The 16,145-nt window shown below is 39.3% G+C and overlaps 2 protein-coding genes across 2 annotated transcripts; both read right to left on the reverse strand.

Annotated features, from left to right (window-relative positions):
* Positions 1 to 2,534: 2,534 nt before the first annotated feature.
* LOC144458245 (serine/threonine-protein kinase/endoribonuclease IRE1-like) lies at positions 2,535 to 11,723 on the reverse strand. The gene is made up of 6 exons (XM_078164830.1): positions 11,168 to 11,723; positions 10,870 to 11,033; positions 10,566 to 10,789; positions 7,335 to 7,464; positions 7,126 to 7,229; positions 2,535 to 5,091 (listed from the first exon to the last, which is right to left on the reverse strand). Exons 1-6 carry the CDS (start codon positions 11,718 to 11,720, stop codon positions 4,854 to 4,856), a joined length of 1,413 nt encoding a protein of 470 aa, XP_078020956.1. The 5' UTR covers positions 11,721 to 11,723; the 3' UTR covers positions 2,535 to 4,853.
* Positions 11,724 to 11,870: 147 nt separating this feature from the next.
* LOC144459683 (uncharacterized) lies at positions 11,871 to 13,140 on the reverse strand. The gene is made up of 2 exons (XM_078164123.1): positions 13,069 to 13,140; positions 11,871 to 12,542 (listed from the first exon to the last, which is right to left on the reverse strand). Exons 1-2 carry the CDS (start codon positions 13,138 to 13,140, stop codon positions 11,871 to 11,873), a joined length of 744 nt encoding a protein of 247 aa, XP_078020249.1.
* Positions 13,141 to 16,145: the final 3,005 nt, after the last annotated feature.

Raw genomic sequence — 16,145 nt, forward strand, 5'->3', positions numbered from 1 at the left:
AAAATATAATTAAAAGAAATATAATGTGAGCAGTAATTCTGATTGAAATTTAACACCAGTTAATAAAAACACTTTAGAATCTTATTTTATTTGTACAAAAAAAAGGAACGCTCCTGACGAGATAATAAAACGGAAGCTGGAAAAGGTTTCCTTCACAATAAAAGCCTGTCACTGTGAAAATGTCACACTTTCAGCATATTTCGAAAAATAAGAAGCCACATATTTTTTATAAAATGCAAATTACGTCGGCCTTGATTCTTATTTTCTTGTATGGCATATCAACATGCTCGGTGCGCTGAGAGTGTTTGACTGATAACTATAAGACAAACACAATAAAACACATTTTAAAATCATATTTTTACACATTCATTTAGATAGACTACTGAGGTTTATACAGGCAGTGCATTCTGAGAATAACATTAAATATACCAAAAAGAAAAATCATAAGAGCATCTGTATGTTGTAAAGCTTGCATTTTCTGTGAGGACAAAGTTTTACAAATCTTTAATACTATTGATTTAAATTTAGAAAATCTTACCATACAGCTATTATTTTGATGACAGAACTAAGGTTGCAGTTTCTGGACATTAAATATTTCATGCACATCTGAGAACCACTCCAACAGCTCCAACCTGAAATCTTAGAGTTCAGGTCAATGCCTGTGACCTTGGCTTATACCAACACAAAGGAGGCACTGATGGAAATACTGAGCAAAGATTTACCTGAGAACAAATCAATGGATTAATCACTTTCATTTTTACTGGTGTCTTGATTTGATAGTACATGACTGGATAATTCTAAGCACATTAAACCAAGCTGAGGTTGCTACCCAAATCTATTTTATCCCAGCCTGTGGAATTTTAGAGTGTCTAAAAGTCTCTTTTCTTTCATTAATTAGTTGCTGGATTCAGATTAATCAAACTGTTTAAAACTGTCAATGTGGGACCTTAAACCTTTGCGATTCCTTCTCTTCAGGCCCAGTCTTAAGTTAAATTAGGCACTTCATTTTCATTTGTTACCCAGAGTTCATATAAACAGATCCTAAAAAAAATTCAGTTTTAGTTAACGGTTAATTATCAGAATTCTCTGGGAATTAAAGTTGTAGTCACCATCTCATCCGCTACACATATGCTGCTGTATGGCCACACGTGCAGGATCTCTCCAGGGTAGGAATTCTGCCAGTGAACCAGAGTTCTTGCCTTAGCTGCCTAATGACATTGAAAACTTAGAGGAGACAGGCCTGCAATATCCAAGAGTAGAATTTACGGCACTGATGAACAACAACACAGCATCAGGTCTTATTGCAGTTAGCTGCAGTTCTTTCAAATAAACTAAGTTATGGCAGGGCTCATTAACCTCTGAATAAATACCCCCCTAAATTGAACAGGGGCAACGACCCTGTTGGCAATATGCAGTTGACCTAATCAAAAGGGCTTAAACTGAGATTTTGACATGTTCCTGCTTTATGGGTGGCATAAAATGTTGGGAAGCACTGTTCTAAACATTTCCTTGAGGGGTGATGTCAAATTCCATCCTTTGCTTTTGGCAAATTTATAAACACGTCCAAAAAAATCAGGAAACATCGAGATCAGGTCAAGTTTGGCCGCGTCCTTCCTCTGGACTGCAAACAGAAAGAGAAATTGTGTTACAAAGACAGAAAAATTGAAGGAGCAGACATTTGCAGTAACTGATGTTGGCATGAATATAGGTGTGATGTGGGTCAGTGTGGAAGCATCAGCATGTTAGCATGCTTGTGTTAGCATTTAGATGAAACTGTGCCAAAAATAACAGCCTCTCACACCAGCGTATGAGGCCTATGCTAACTACAAAACATAGAAATAATAGCAAATTGTTTGAATTACAATTTATTGGCCTTGATAACAAATTATTCTAATGTTACCTGTCAGTGTTCCAGAACATGATCATGATCCAAACTATAGTTCCCTTTATGAATGTTGTACACATTCTGAGTTTGCTTTGCTGAAATGATCTTTCAGTCGTCTGAGCACCTCTTTCAGCTTGTCATTCATTTGCATGTCTGCAGATGTCAGTATGTCCTCAGGTACTGAAGTTATCCCCACTGATGTAAAGATGTTGGCCACATGTTTAACTGAAAGTAAGTTTGCAAATATGCCGTATGTGAAGACTCTGATGTCAGAGGAGTGCTGGTCCTTTATAAAAGGAGCAACTGTTTGGCATAACTGATCAACAAAGTTGGGAACCCAGCCATTTGTGTCTTTTGTCTTCTGTGTTAACACATATTGTGTTTGCAGAATATCATCACATATATCAGGTCTCTTTTTTGAGCCAAGCTGTTTCAGTAGATGGGGGATTATAGCCAAAGCCTGCTCATTTGGTATGTCTTCCAAACAGTAAACATAGTGATGTCACACTTAGTGCAACAATAAATACTAGGCAAGCAGTGTACAGTGGCTTTTTAGAGCTTTTTCACTGAAAATAGCTCAACAGGCAGAGTTGTTGAGAGTGGAAACTGATGCAAAACGGTAAAGCTGCTGCCCATAAAACCACAATCATACCTTTAAACATTTATTTTGATACTTATGATTAGATTTACAGTATATTTTGAGAGTAACATTCAATATAAACAAAGAAAAAATCATACAAAAGCTTGTATATTCCATTACCATTTTGCATCTTGCATCTCCAATTGAAGTAAGTGCAAAGATCTGTTCAGATTTGTTTGATAAACAGGGAGTGGAATTGCAGCCCTTGTTTTACGCACATTTTTAGCTTGTCATTCAACATTCATTGTTCCTTTTACAATCTTTCTGAACAGTGGTACTTCTGAGAGGCCATGACAGCAGGTAATGGGACAAGGCCAATGGGACAGTCAAGAACATCTCAAGAAACTAAAATGACACAAAACACCATCTGTCCCTGCAGTTATTTGTGAAAGAAATCAACATAAAATATGATACTGTAATTTCATTAAATTTCCTAACATTAAACTGTAAAATGGTAAACATAACTATAGTGGTAAAATATATCAGCAGTAAAATATAAACAAAAAAAGTCAAACATAACAATAATAATATTAATGGTCAAGAACAATTCCTCAAAATAAGTCAAAAATAAAAAGAAAGTCCCTTAAAACTAAACGACTGCACAGTATCTTATAACCGGTTCCAGAACAGCTGATCTGAGTTAGTTCAGTCAACTCTGAGTATGTTCAGTTAAGCCGACAATAAAAAGCCATCATCAATGGAGCTCCGACTCCACGATTCATCATGGCAACAGGTAAATAAAAGACAGCGCCTCCATTTTAATCCAGTGGATGTAGAGATATTAATGCATGTGTAGCGGACGGTGCACGTTTATCTTTAAAACAAGAGCCTGAGTTAGAGCGAGGAAAGTGTAAATAAGTTAACCATAAAGTTAATTAAAAAAAAGTTTTATTCGGTGTTGTCCGTTTATTCATCAATTATTAGACTTACATTTCCTTAATGAAGATAAAGTGGTGGACTGACTGTGTATCAGGCTGTAGATACATTAGGCTACATTATATTAATAATATATAATAATATATTTGTACAGATTTAATCTGATGGGGAAACACACAGGAGGCAGCAACTGAAAAATAGGAAGATTTAAAGCATATAGGCTAGGCTATAGATCAAAGACATAAAGACATGACTGTAAACTCACAGTCTGACCCAGTAATAATATGTTTGGTGATTTGCACTTGAAAAGACGTTGAGGTTAAAATACAGTAGATTTTAAAATGTTGGACATCTATTTGTATCTTGACTCAACAGCATTCAGTGACTTTATTTCAGCTACAAATGTAGTAAATTTAAAGACACTGAAATGCTGCACCATTGCTCACTCAGAAATATTAACATATAATCCCCAATATTAGGCTATAGGAATTATGTTCCATCAGTGCGACCAATGACATCAGTGATAGAGATCATTAGTCATTGATACTACGTGTCTAAAGCTATGGTCTAAATCTTCATACCGATTTTTAAAATTTAAATAATTAGACCTACACATTATGTGCAATAAACATTTCAGAGCTGCTCTAACAGACTGACAGTCTGATCCTTGTGCACAGCGTTATAAAAAATAATAAATATAAAAAGGACAAAGGTTTGATTCTGAGCTGAGGGTGAATTCTCGCTGTGTAATATTTGAATGTAAAGACAAAAAGCGAAAAAGAAATGATTGATGTGCAAAAATTCAGTAACCTAAGACAGTCCTGAGTAACAAACTAATATCCAACAGGATTTAGACTGTGATAGACGGTAAATCTCCGCTAATTAATGCACTTCGATACAAGCTTTGACACGGACTGAATGAATGAGGAAATGAAACAGCATGTAAGAGGGAGGAGACAGAGAAAAACTCAGGGTTTCTTAAAGAAAACCTGCCGTTGAGCAGGTTATGTTCACAGAGTCAATTGCCATGGTGATTGACTCAGAGTTTGATTTACCTCTCTTTCTAGAACTGAAAACCCAGAGTTTCCCTCATTTCAGGGTTAACATACTCAGAGTTTTCACTAAACCCGCTTTCTGGAATACCCCTCTGGTGTTGGTCACATTGTCGTGGCTTACTGGGACACTTCAATAGAGGGCAGCCTTTGTTAATGTTATTTGTTACAATGTGCTTTTCCTTTTATGAGTCTGATAATGTCAGGTTTGAAAAAGACCCATGGCACTTGTTTTTTGTGCAGTCTTGTTGCCCTGTGCTGCTAAAACCTTGACATATGGGCGATACACTATAACTGTCAGAAAGGACCATATGACATCAGAACTGCTTGTTGTTAATACAAACTTTTGACTGTTAATAAGACTCTAAAGTGATTTTGAAGTCCTTGATGCTTTTTGATTTCAACTTGTGTCCTTATCAACTTTCAAGTCACTGGGAAGAGACTCTTGAACTGGGACAGTCAGGTGCTCCTCAGGACTTAAGGACAGCTTTGTGAAGCTGGTGGTGATATCTTCTCTTTCAAACAGTTGCTTTAAGGGTGTCTCTGAATTCCACCCTCGGGTCTTGGCAAACTTGTAAACACATCCAAAGAGATCAGGAAACATCTTCATCAAATCAACTTGGGCTGCATCTTCCTCACTGCAAGCAAAAAGGAATATTTTAACGTAAAGTAATAATGAACACCCGGCTTACATTTGATAGTCATCTAATTTGTGAATGACACCCGTGATCCCATGATTACACTATGTGCTGTCTTACAGTGGACATGATGACTGATGCATTCTGTTTAGATTTTTGTATGTATCCTCTACTGCTAAACCATTTTATAATAATAAAACGATTAGCAGTAAACTGACCAGGAATCTAATGTATCTCTTTTGGTATCAAAGGAGGTAAAAAGCTGGACATTTAATCCAGAATCATAATTATTAGTATTGTGTCCTTATTTGAAGGATTTCAACAGTAAAGGATCAGATATTGGCAAAAAACCAATGTGGGTATAATTTAGGTCAGTGTTAAAGTGTGGGGATTAAGCTCACACCAAGCAGGGCCGTGCCTGACCAATTTGGCACCCTAGGCAAAATATTTGCTGCACTTGAGGCTGCATCACTTGGTGCTGAGGTGGATGAGGTGGCTGCAGTTACATTAGTAGGCCCAGGATTTACAGAGGTGGGGCACAAATACTTCAGAAGTGCATCTAAAAAGAGGAGATACGTATATTTGACAAACTGGGCTTTTACAATATATTACTCAAATAGCTGTTGATTGTGAAACCATCATGGCATAACCGTAATAGCACCTATCATTACAGTCTGCCTTGATCTAATGACATTTTAAACACAGCAAATAGCCAAAATATAAAAAAAATACAACTGTAACATCACAAATCTGAAAATTGGAAAACATAAATATACAGTATATGAATATATCAGTGTTTCCCATACATTCATTTATCTGTGGCAGTGCGCCACGAATAAATAATCTCCGCCACATATAGATTTTTCTGCTTTTGGCGCTACCTGTTCCACCTCGGTCATAAACATATTATAATGGGACTCACTGTCTGTGAATGTAGCTTGTCGTTACAATTCCGGTGCAATAGGTGGCGGTATGCATCGTAAAGACGCACTTAACGCACCTGGTCCGCCATAAGAAGAAGAAGCAGACGTAAGACCTCTCGGTACAAATATGTGGGCAAACAAGTCCAAAAGTGGTCCGAACAATTCTAACTCATCATGTTATATTAGCCTGTGTCTGTATTAACATAGCTGGAAGCTCAACATGTGCAGAGACATTAACTCACGCTGTTAGTAGTGTTAACTGCAGCGCGAGTCCTGTAGCAGCTCGCTCCCCTGTTAATCAATTACAGCGGCTGCACCGGCAACGGGAGCGGTGCGACAACCATCGTCTGTCACGCGACAACTCTCTATTTTACGCGGCTCTTCTATTTTTGTTGCGCTAACTCAAATATATGTAATAACTTAGGTGGGAAATGCTTTATGCAGCCTACATGCAGCCTCTCGGGTCGGCAAATGGTAAACAACCCCGCTGGCCCAGCCTTAAGGTTCTGCTCGTTAGTTATTAAGTCTGACGTTGGATGTTCACTCCTTCACACAGATGAGTATTGAAAAATACTCTTCATGACGATGGCACGCAGCTGTCAGTTTGTCACTCAGCAGCATCACATTACAGAAGACTGCAGGTAGCGGGGGGAGGGGGGCGCGGCTAGGGACCGTGGCGAAATTGGTGCTGCCTGCCAGAGAGGCAGAAGGATGCCAGGCAGGCAGAAATTTAAATTAGAAATATTATTTCATTATTATTTAAAGACATATGGCTATATGTACTGTTGTTATTTTGTAGTGTATTCTTGTCTAATTTTTGAATAGAATGGGGGAAAAAAAAAAAAAAAAAAACACCTCACTCCCTGGCACCCTCTGGCATGCTGGCGCCTATAGCATTTGCCTAACCTGCCCTATGGGCGGCACGGTCCTGACACCAAGGTATCAGTGAAACAGTGGGGAAACAACACCAACAACTACAACTTATCAGGCTCAGTCTTCAGAGCATATTTTCTGACTTTTATCTGCCTTCAACCCAATACAATGAAGGTGAATGGGATTTTGTTTGTGGAGCTCAGGGGAATGAAATGTTACAACTGCAAAACTGACTTACTAGTGCTCATGGAGGTTTCGTATGCAGCGCAGTAATCCCAGTGTGTTTGCAGGATAGGGGTTCCTCCTCTTCCTTTCCATCTTCTGGAGCAACTCTGGTGTAAACTGTAATGCCAAACCTTAGTTATGATCACAGATAATGAAGTGGACCTCAGGAATACAAACTAGTTAGGTTCCAAATGAAGAATGAAGTTGTTATGTTGCAGTCACCTTATCTTTCCACTGTTGGAAGGATCTATCCTCAGCACATTTTTCCAGTGAAGAGATCAGTTCCTGGTCAGCATTTCGACAGTTTTCAGCCTCCTTCCTGTTTCCACTCTTTATCAAGTATTCAACTTTCCTGAAAAATAAAATTACATTTTGGGTGTGTTGGGATTCACAGGACCACAGATGATTTGTCATTTGTTAAAATCTAAACTGGACAAGTGAAAGCTTTTCCTCTCTGCATGCTCTTTGTTCTTCAAGCAAAAGGCCCGTTTCCACCGCAGGAACTTTGGGGTAATTTTACGGGGCCGGGGCCGCTGGGGCGTGTCTCCACCACAGGAACCACCCCCGAAGGACAGAGTTCCGGAACTTTTACAGGGGCTAACCAACCCCCTGCCTGGGGCTTGGGGGTTACTTGGTGCTGATTGGAAATACTCAAGGCGGAATGTGACGCCAACAGAAAGCAACAAAATAGCTGGCATTTTTAAAACTCAGCAGACGAGGGTTAGCTCGTTCATAGCTTCCACCGCCAATTTAAACAAACCAGCGGATGTCTTAGTTACAACATGATGGAGCTAGCAAAGCAGTTTTGTGTTGATATGTGTGGTATTTATTCAGTTTTGGGAAATCACGATGTCTAGAATATGGGGTGCCGTTTGTAAAGTGGCTCACGCTGAAAATAACATCAACATTTTGCCACATTTAGCTTCAAACAATGTTTAAAAAAGTGTTGTGAATTTTTTAACGTCACCTTTTACCACATTTACAGCAATATTTGTTAACTTAGAAATATACTAAATAGTTAAATCTAAATATTAAATGTGGCACCTAAATGTTAAATGTTAAATCTAAATGCTAAATCTAAATCTAAATATTAAATCTAAATCTAAATACTAAATCTAAATGTTTAATCTAAATGCTAAATCTAAATCTAAATATTAAATCTAAATGCTAAATCTAAATCTAAATGTTAAATATAAATGTTCTGGGTGAAACTAAATATTTAGCTAATATGCAAATTCACACTGCCGGTCACCGGAAGTACCAAAGTAAAAGCTCAAGATGGTCAGACTATGTTTATACAATCAAATAACGAATTAAAAACAACTTATCGGGGGAAAAAATATTTTTTTTCCAGCGGATGTCTTAGTTACAACATGATTGAGCTAACTGGAGTAGTTTCATGTCATATCCGACAATGGGAGGCTTTTAACAGATGACGTCCTGATGTTAGCTTTGCTGCTGCTGTTAGCTGTTCACAAAGTGAAGATACCTCGAAAATGACTCAAGTTTATTGCAGCTAGACCCATTACTGTAGGTGACATTAAACCTTAGCGGGTAAGAAGCCAATACTTTATCAATACATGTGTTCAGCAGGCATGAACATGTAAACATGTAGACATGCAGACAGCGATATTCTATATGTTCCGTCCAGTCTCTCATCCACCAACACTATCATTATGTCTTACATAAGGACAGCATGCTAGCTCTGCTGATAGCGAATTGTTACTAATAAGATCACATGACAGCTGTCTGTATGTAGACTAACTTAGTTTGACACTTATCTTAAAATACTTTTATACTTCGCTGCTGGCTGAGACAAACAGCCCCAACTCTCTACCAGCATGTAACCAGCCAAGCTGCAACCACCTACATCATCACGCTAATTTGAATAAATTTTCCGGAACTCGCAGAGCAAGCCACACAGATTACCGGGAATTATTTTACCCAGGTAAATAAATTCCTGGTAATAAAAGTTCCTGGAAATGCTGGTAGAAAAGGGGCTATTGAGTTTATTTATTTATTTTTTAATATACTTTATTAATCCCCCTGAGGGGAAAGTCAATTTTTTTCACTCTTTTTGTCATTAACACACAGGTGCGAAAGACATAGAGATGCACAAACAGGACCTATACATGCACAAAGTGCAAAGTCTCTCTCTCTCTCTCTCTCTCTGTGTCTCTCTCTGTGTGTCTCTGTCTCTGTGAAAGCCATCATCAGCGTTCGTTTTCTGTCCACAATTAAAATACAAAAGAAGATGGATCAGTGAGTGACGAACGCGTTTCAGTGTAAAGCCATCATCAGCGTTGATGATGGTTTTACGCTGAAACGCATTTGTTTTGGTGGTGGTGGCCATGGTAAACATTATACCTCCTTAGCTTCAGCATTTTAGCATTGCCATTGTGTGTACAGATTGCCGATGATACTTTATAGCTGACAGCTCCTCTGTGCCTCTAAGCACAACCTCAGAGGCACTACAGTATCTTGGCTTTAAACACAAAGTGTTGTTAACCCCACGTTAGCTGCAAAACTTGAACATACACATAAAGAAAAGCAAAACAGTTTCATTAATCTGAATGAATTGGTCATAATAAAAGTAGGGCTGGACGATTATGGCAAAAATAATAATCACGATTATTTTGATTGACATCCTCCCGTTTTTTGGGGGGGGACATGAATGCAACACCATCTCCGACAAGGAAATGGAAAGCTCAACGTGTGATGAATGGAGACCTGTTATCCTGCTTGAACACAGACAACTAAATTCTTTCAACAATGTGACTCAAAATAATGATAAAATAGATTTAATTGATGTAAAATAATATGCTGATGGTGACATTTTCCACCAGTGCGCTGCGCTCTGAGTCTGGTGTCAGTGACACATGCTGCTCTGAGTCCCGCATCTGTCTGCTTGCGCTGCAGTGCGCCGAGGGTTTTAATTTTTAGTGTTAAATCAAAAGTTAAACACTACTTATCAGCAACCAGAAGTGTTTTTTTTTTGTGAATATTTTTATCTTAATTCTAGGGTTGCAAGAAACTACCTTTTCACCATAATCTGTAAGTTATTAACTTTTTTGGACTTTTTTTTTTCCCGCTCGTGTTGCCTTGGGGGGCAGACATGACAACGTGACAAACTTTGCAAACAATTTCCTATTGCTCGACGTCCGTCATCTTTTTTTTTTTTTAAAGATTATTTTTATTGGCTTTTTGCCTTTATTGACAGGACAGAAGGTGAAATGGGGAGACAGAGAGTGGGGACTGACATGCAGCAAAGGGCCGCGAGCCGGATTCAAACCTGCGGCTGCTGCAGCGAGGCAATGCCTCTGTACATGGGGCGCCGGCACTATCCACTACGCTTGTAATAGCTTGTAATGTTTTTATGATCGTGAGAAGCCAAAATCGAAATCATGATTAAAATTCGATTAATCATCCAGCCCTAAATAAAAGTATCTCTACCTGTCATTGATCCAGAAGAAGGGATGACTCAAGCATTCTTCCACCTTAGGTATGCTCTTTGGTTCTTTATTGATCATCCACTCGATGAGATCCTTTGCCACCACATCTTGCACATGGTCTAAAATGTAGTTCCCTTTATGAATGTTGTACTCACATTCAAAGGGTATGTCACCAAAAGGATGGTGTCCTCTAGAGAGGATACAATAAACCAGCATCCCTGCCACCTGAAAAGTAGCATAGAAGTTGAAGTACTGAATGATTTTTCACCCAACCATGAATAAAATTTGTTTAACAGAAAACTAACCTGTATGTCAGTGCTCCACTTGTATGGTGTGTCAGGTCTTCCTTCTAAAGTCTCCTTGGCCATCCAGCATTTTGTTCCTGCACTGCCTGTGCGTAGAGTTGTTTGTCCCATGAGTAACCGTCTGCTTATGCCAAAATCAGCTAATCTTGCCCTTCCTTTAACATCTGCACAACATATGTTGTAGATTAATTCAGTAAACAATATCATATATTGAACAAAATGAACTGAAATATTTTGTTGAGTTTGTATTTTTTGTAGTTACATTCCATCATTTCAGTATATTTTGAACTTGTCTTACCGATCAAAACATTCTGTGGTTTGAAATCCCGGTGGAGAATTGGAGGACTTTGACAATGAAGCACCTTTAAACTCTCAAGAACCTCATAAATAAGTTTCTTCATCAGCAGACCAACATCTTTTTTCTTAATGTATTCTTCCAGGGTGTATTCACACAGTTGAAGACCAAGATATCCAAAGTTCTCATCCTCTGTAAAGTCAATGTATCGTACAATAGATGGATGATCCAGCTCTGGAAGTCGCAGGAATCCTTCCTCATTCTTCAGCTCCTGATAGTTGCATTTGGACATTCTCTTAATAGCAACTTCAGTGCCGTCATCTCTCAGCCCCATGAAAACTTCAGTGCCATCACTTCCCTTCACTATGCGGAACTCTGCATCGTTCACATAAATCATGCTACCAACTCTGGTGACTTTCCTTTCATCAGTGCTCAGAAGTTTTTCTAATTGTTCTCTCCACCTTCCTTCTCTCTTGCTGATTTCTTCCCATTTGTGTTTTATTGATGACATGGTGGTGTTGATGTGGAATGGCTGCACATTTAAAGTTGACTCCATAATGGGAGTTGCTGTAAGATCAGTTGTGGAATTGGAAACTTCATTGATTGGTTTTTCTTGCTTTTCTGAGTTTTCCTTCTTTCTCTTGGATCCAGGTGATGCTTTAGAGTCTTCACATTCTGAGTTTGGTTTGCTGAAATTATCTTTCAGTCATCTGAGCACCTCTTTCAGCTTGTCATTCATTTGCATGTCTGCAGTTGTTAGTATGTCCTCAGGCACTGAAGTTATCCCCACTGATGTAAAGATGTTGGCTGCATGTTTAACTGACAGTAAGTTTGCAAATATGCCGTATGTGAAGACTCTGATGTCAGAGGAGTGCTGGTCCTTTATAAAAGGAGCAACTGTTTGGCATAACTTCTCAACAAAGTTGGGATCCCAGCCATTTGTGTCTTTTGTCTTCTGTGTTAACACATATAGTGTTTGCAAAGCAAGTTGACATGTATCATGTCTCTTATTTGAGCCAAGCTGTTTCAGTAGATGGGGGATTATAGCCAAAGCCTGCTCATTTGGTATGTCTTCCACTATACAGAAAACTACATGTAAACAGGAAATTGCGCGAACTACATGATCCTGGGGAATGTTTGGGAAACGACTGACTGCACCTGCAATGTAGGAGTTCAGGTTTCCAGTGTCCTTCAGCCATTTAACACATCCCTGGCGGTATTTTTCTTCATCTGGCCGAGTTACATTAAAAAGTATTTCAATCATGGTCAGATGGGTCTGAGGATCCTCCAGCAGCATGTGACTGTGAAAAGTTTTGAACACTTCTTCAATGGATTTCTGTTGCACAGCAATTCCATATTCAAGAAATCTCCTTGCAATCTAAGGTTATGAGCTATCTACAAGCCTGAGAGCAACTAAATCACAAACTATCCACATGACTACATACAGTACAAGGGTGACATTCATCACCAAGGCTGTGAAACAAAAAGCCCTCAGCCAACTGCTGACATTATTGCAAAATAATTTAATTCTACAACTTGAAAACTCTCCTTTTGCTGTTTTTGCTGAGAAAAGTAACAGGTTAAGTAGTGATTTCACTGGGACACAAATAAAGCTGAGCGTATCTTCAGTTAGGGTGGCTTTCTTTCTGCTTCATTCTTTCACAGCTCTTTCTCTCTGTCTCACTTCCCTGCTTCCTGCTTTAGACTTTGAACTTCATCATTCAGGCTGGAAACCAGAACTTAACTTTGAATGTGCACAGCAGATTATTTTAAAATACAATGTAAACGTAAATGTTAAAGGATTGTAAAACACTTACAATGTCAACGTGGGGTGTCCGCTGCAGAGTGAATTATATCTACCAAAACTTCACATGCTGTGCTTTTTTCCTGTATTTCTGTCTGACACTCTTTGTCTCCGACTCTGCCTCTGTCTGTGTTTCTCGCTCCTCCCCTGAGCGTTTAGGCGGTTTCAACATGCTTGCGAGGGGAGATGGGTTGGGCTTCAGCAGGAAACATCTGGGGGACATGCTCCTGCACTTCTATTTTTTCCAGGCTGATTTTCTTCTAGAAGTTTCTCTGAACATTGCTGACTGACGATCCAGTCACCAAATTCCAAATGCGAAAAGATCGAAGCTGATACCAATGTTGATATGTTCATCTCAGTGCCTTCAGCTGTTACGCAGGTTTGCATGTATCTTGGGAGGACAGAATTGTTCCAACCAATATGTGAACAAACTGTTTAAGATTATTCTCAGTCTAACTGTTCTGTACATGAAAATAATGGACAGACCGCGTCATGTAGGCTACTGATTCAGTATTCAATACGGGATGATCCTGTATCATATCTGATCAGAAGTGTTTTCAGTAGGTTTTGGTATTCCACCTCAGATGAAGAGCAGCGCACAGCAGCTTAAACCTTGCCTCGTCCTGACAGAGTCTCAAACTGGACTGTGTGCCTTTCAGACAGTCTCAAGAGGATACTATATCACCACAGCAATAATGTGACACATGGTTCATAGGCGCCTGAGCAATGGAACAAGTGAAGCAAATGCATTATTCGGTCAGGGGAAGAAAACGTTTTTGCCAAAACATTTCTGGACCTCCCTGATCGCTGATCAATCGATCAGAACAGTACCCGGTCACGCAGCGTATGAGAGAGGCAGACAAACACAGTGAAGCCTCACCAGACAGCACCTCAGTGTCTGAATTAACAGTCAAACATTCAGCTGTGAAAAGTGACTTCTTTGTTTTAGTTTCAGTTTTAGTCAGACTTTAAATGGGATTCTTTACTAATACGGGGACGCATCGTTCTCCTTTCCTCAGCTGCTTTTTACTGTGCCTTAATTATCCTTACCACCAGGGATGGATTTAGTGTTTTGGGGGCCTGGGGCCCCAAGCAAAGTGCCTTGCTTTATTTTCCCCCCTTTCTCTAACTGAGAATGTTGGTAGGCTATTAGCAGCTAGAAGTAGGCCTACTCAAAACTTTCTTCTCAAGTAAAACTCTTAATAGCACACAGCAAAAGTCAAAGCAGAGGTTTTATTATCACAGTGTGTTTTAATTTACTTAGGGTGCTTTCAGACCTAGAGTTTACTTGCTTTGGTCCAGATCAGAGATTCATTTTGTGACAAAGTTGCATAATTGCCTAGAGTTGCTTCGTTTTCTCACGGCAGTATTTACAAGCGAACTTCATCAAATGCCTTGAAAGCTGCTCTTGATTGGTCAGAATTTCCACTTGGGAAGTAAAAAAAAAAAGAGTACACTTGCAAGATAACGGTGACACTTTCTATTGTCACAATGGAGGGACAACTACGCAGGTTGATTTTAGCGCTGGTCATCATGGACTATATTGCTGTCATTGTTCATTTTAGTCAAACCATACAGTTTGAAAACGAGGCGCGGCTCCAACCAGAAAACAATGTTGTGATGCATTGGATGTGCTGAATGTGCATATTAAGGCAGTACAGGAGGAGGTGCACATTAATAATCCTCCAGGACTGTAACATGCTCATGTTTAACCCAAACAATGTGTCATGTGACTGCAGTTGGTTCAGATCAAGGTTGGAACACGTTCTCAAACCGCACCAGAGTTTGTTTGTAACTGGACCGAGACCACCTCTTCAAGAAGGTCTCAGTCCGGTTGTTTTGGTGCACATGGTGCGATTGCTGTGTTCACACCTGAACCCAAACGAACCGCACAAGTGCCACTTGCATATTTAAAGATGTTGTTCCCAAACGAAAGACACAAAGTAGGTTGGAAAAGTAAACTAAGCCTTCACGTGTTGACTCAGCAGAGATAACATTAAATAAGAAAAGTTGATCTGCAGGAGACAGAATGCCTGAGAGCCTTACTGTATTATATTCTATACCCTATCTTATATTTTGAATTGCATTGCCTGAATGCTTTGCTTTACATGTAGGAGCTAAGTCTATTACTTGCAGCTACTGAGATGTGTCAACAGGCCTGACCTGGCTGACACGCTTGCCTTGGTTGATGCCATGGCTTCCTTGGTGTGTTGCGCTCAGAAAACGAGCTGCAGGCTCCAGTTACAGAACAACCATCGAATGTATTCATACCAGCAAACATAGGATGAGTAAATGTCAATTTCTTTATCTTTCATCCAAACCAGGATGAAAGATAAAGACCAGAGTCAAAACACCTGACAGCAACAATGTCCTTCCTACCTTTATACAGCAAGCTCAAAATACCAAAACAGCACCACCCAGTGTATATACATAGTAAATACAACCAATGTCTGCTGAGTGAAATGACTTACTTGGGTCCTACATCACATAAATAAAGACATTTCCAGCATAAATTGGTGCATAAAACCTCACCAGAATGCTGGAAATGAAGTGGCTGATGCTCAAAATTTCCTGAGGGAATATGGTGTCTCAGTTACACACCACACTCCTCCTTATTGGTGAAGCTTTAATCTATATTAGTTTATGATGGCGGATGTGACATTCTGATGAAACTGTTAGTCAAACCAACACAGTCAAACTCAGCACATACAATGTGAATATGAAGTCTGCTGAACTTGGCAGGGTATCAGCTGTTTAATACTGGAGCATGTAACTCTAATAAAGACATGCACATCTGATGATAGTGTATAAAGTAGCACTGTGTTTAATATTATGGTGGTAATGTAGGACTGGGGTTGATTTCAGGGGGAGTGAAGCTGAACAACATTGTGCCTTTGAGAGGTGGTCAACTCAGTGAAACATCAGTGGAGAAAGGTGCCATCTTGATCGCCACAAACACACCCTGCCTGACCATAGACCTGTTGATTTATGCTTTTTTTTTCATCACAATACTCATTTGCAATGCTGGGTAAGCAGTGAGTGTACGGTGACTTTGTAGAACTTTTTCACTGAAAATAGCTCTCATCAACAGGCAGAGTTGATGAGAGCAGCAAAACTGAACCAATACAGTAAAGTTGGTGCCCAAAAACCAAAACAAAAAGCTGAAAGACACTTAAA

Source organism: Epinephelus lanceolatus, chromosome 22, assembly GCF_041903045.1.
Source record: "Epinephelus lanceolatus isolate andai-2023 chromosome 22, ASM4190304v1, whole genome shotgun sequence".
Taxonomy (NCBI): domain Eukaryota; kingdom Metazoa; phylum Chordata; class Actinopteri; order Perciformes; family Serranidae; genus Epinephelus; species Epinephelus lanceolatus.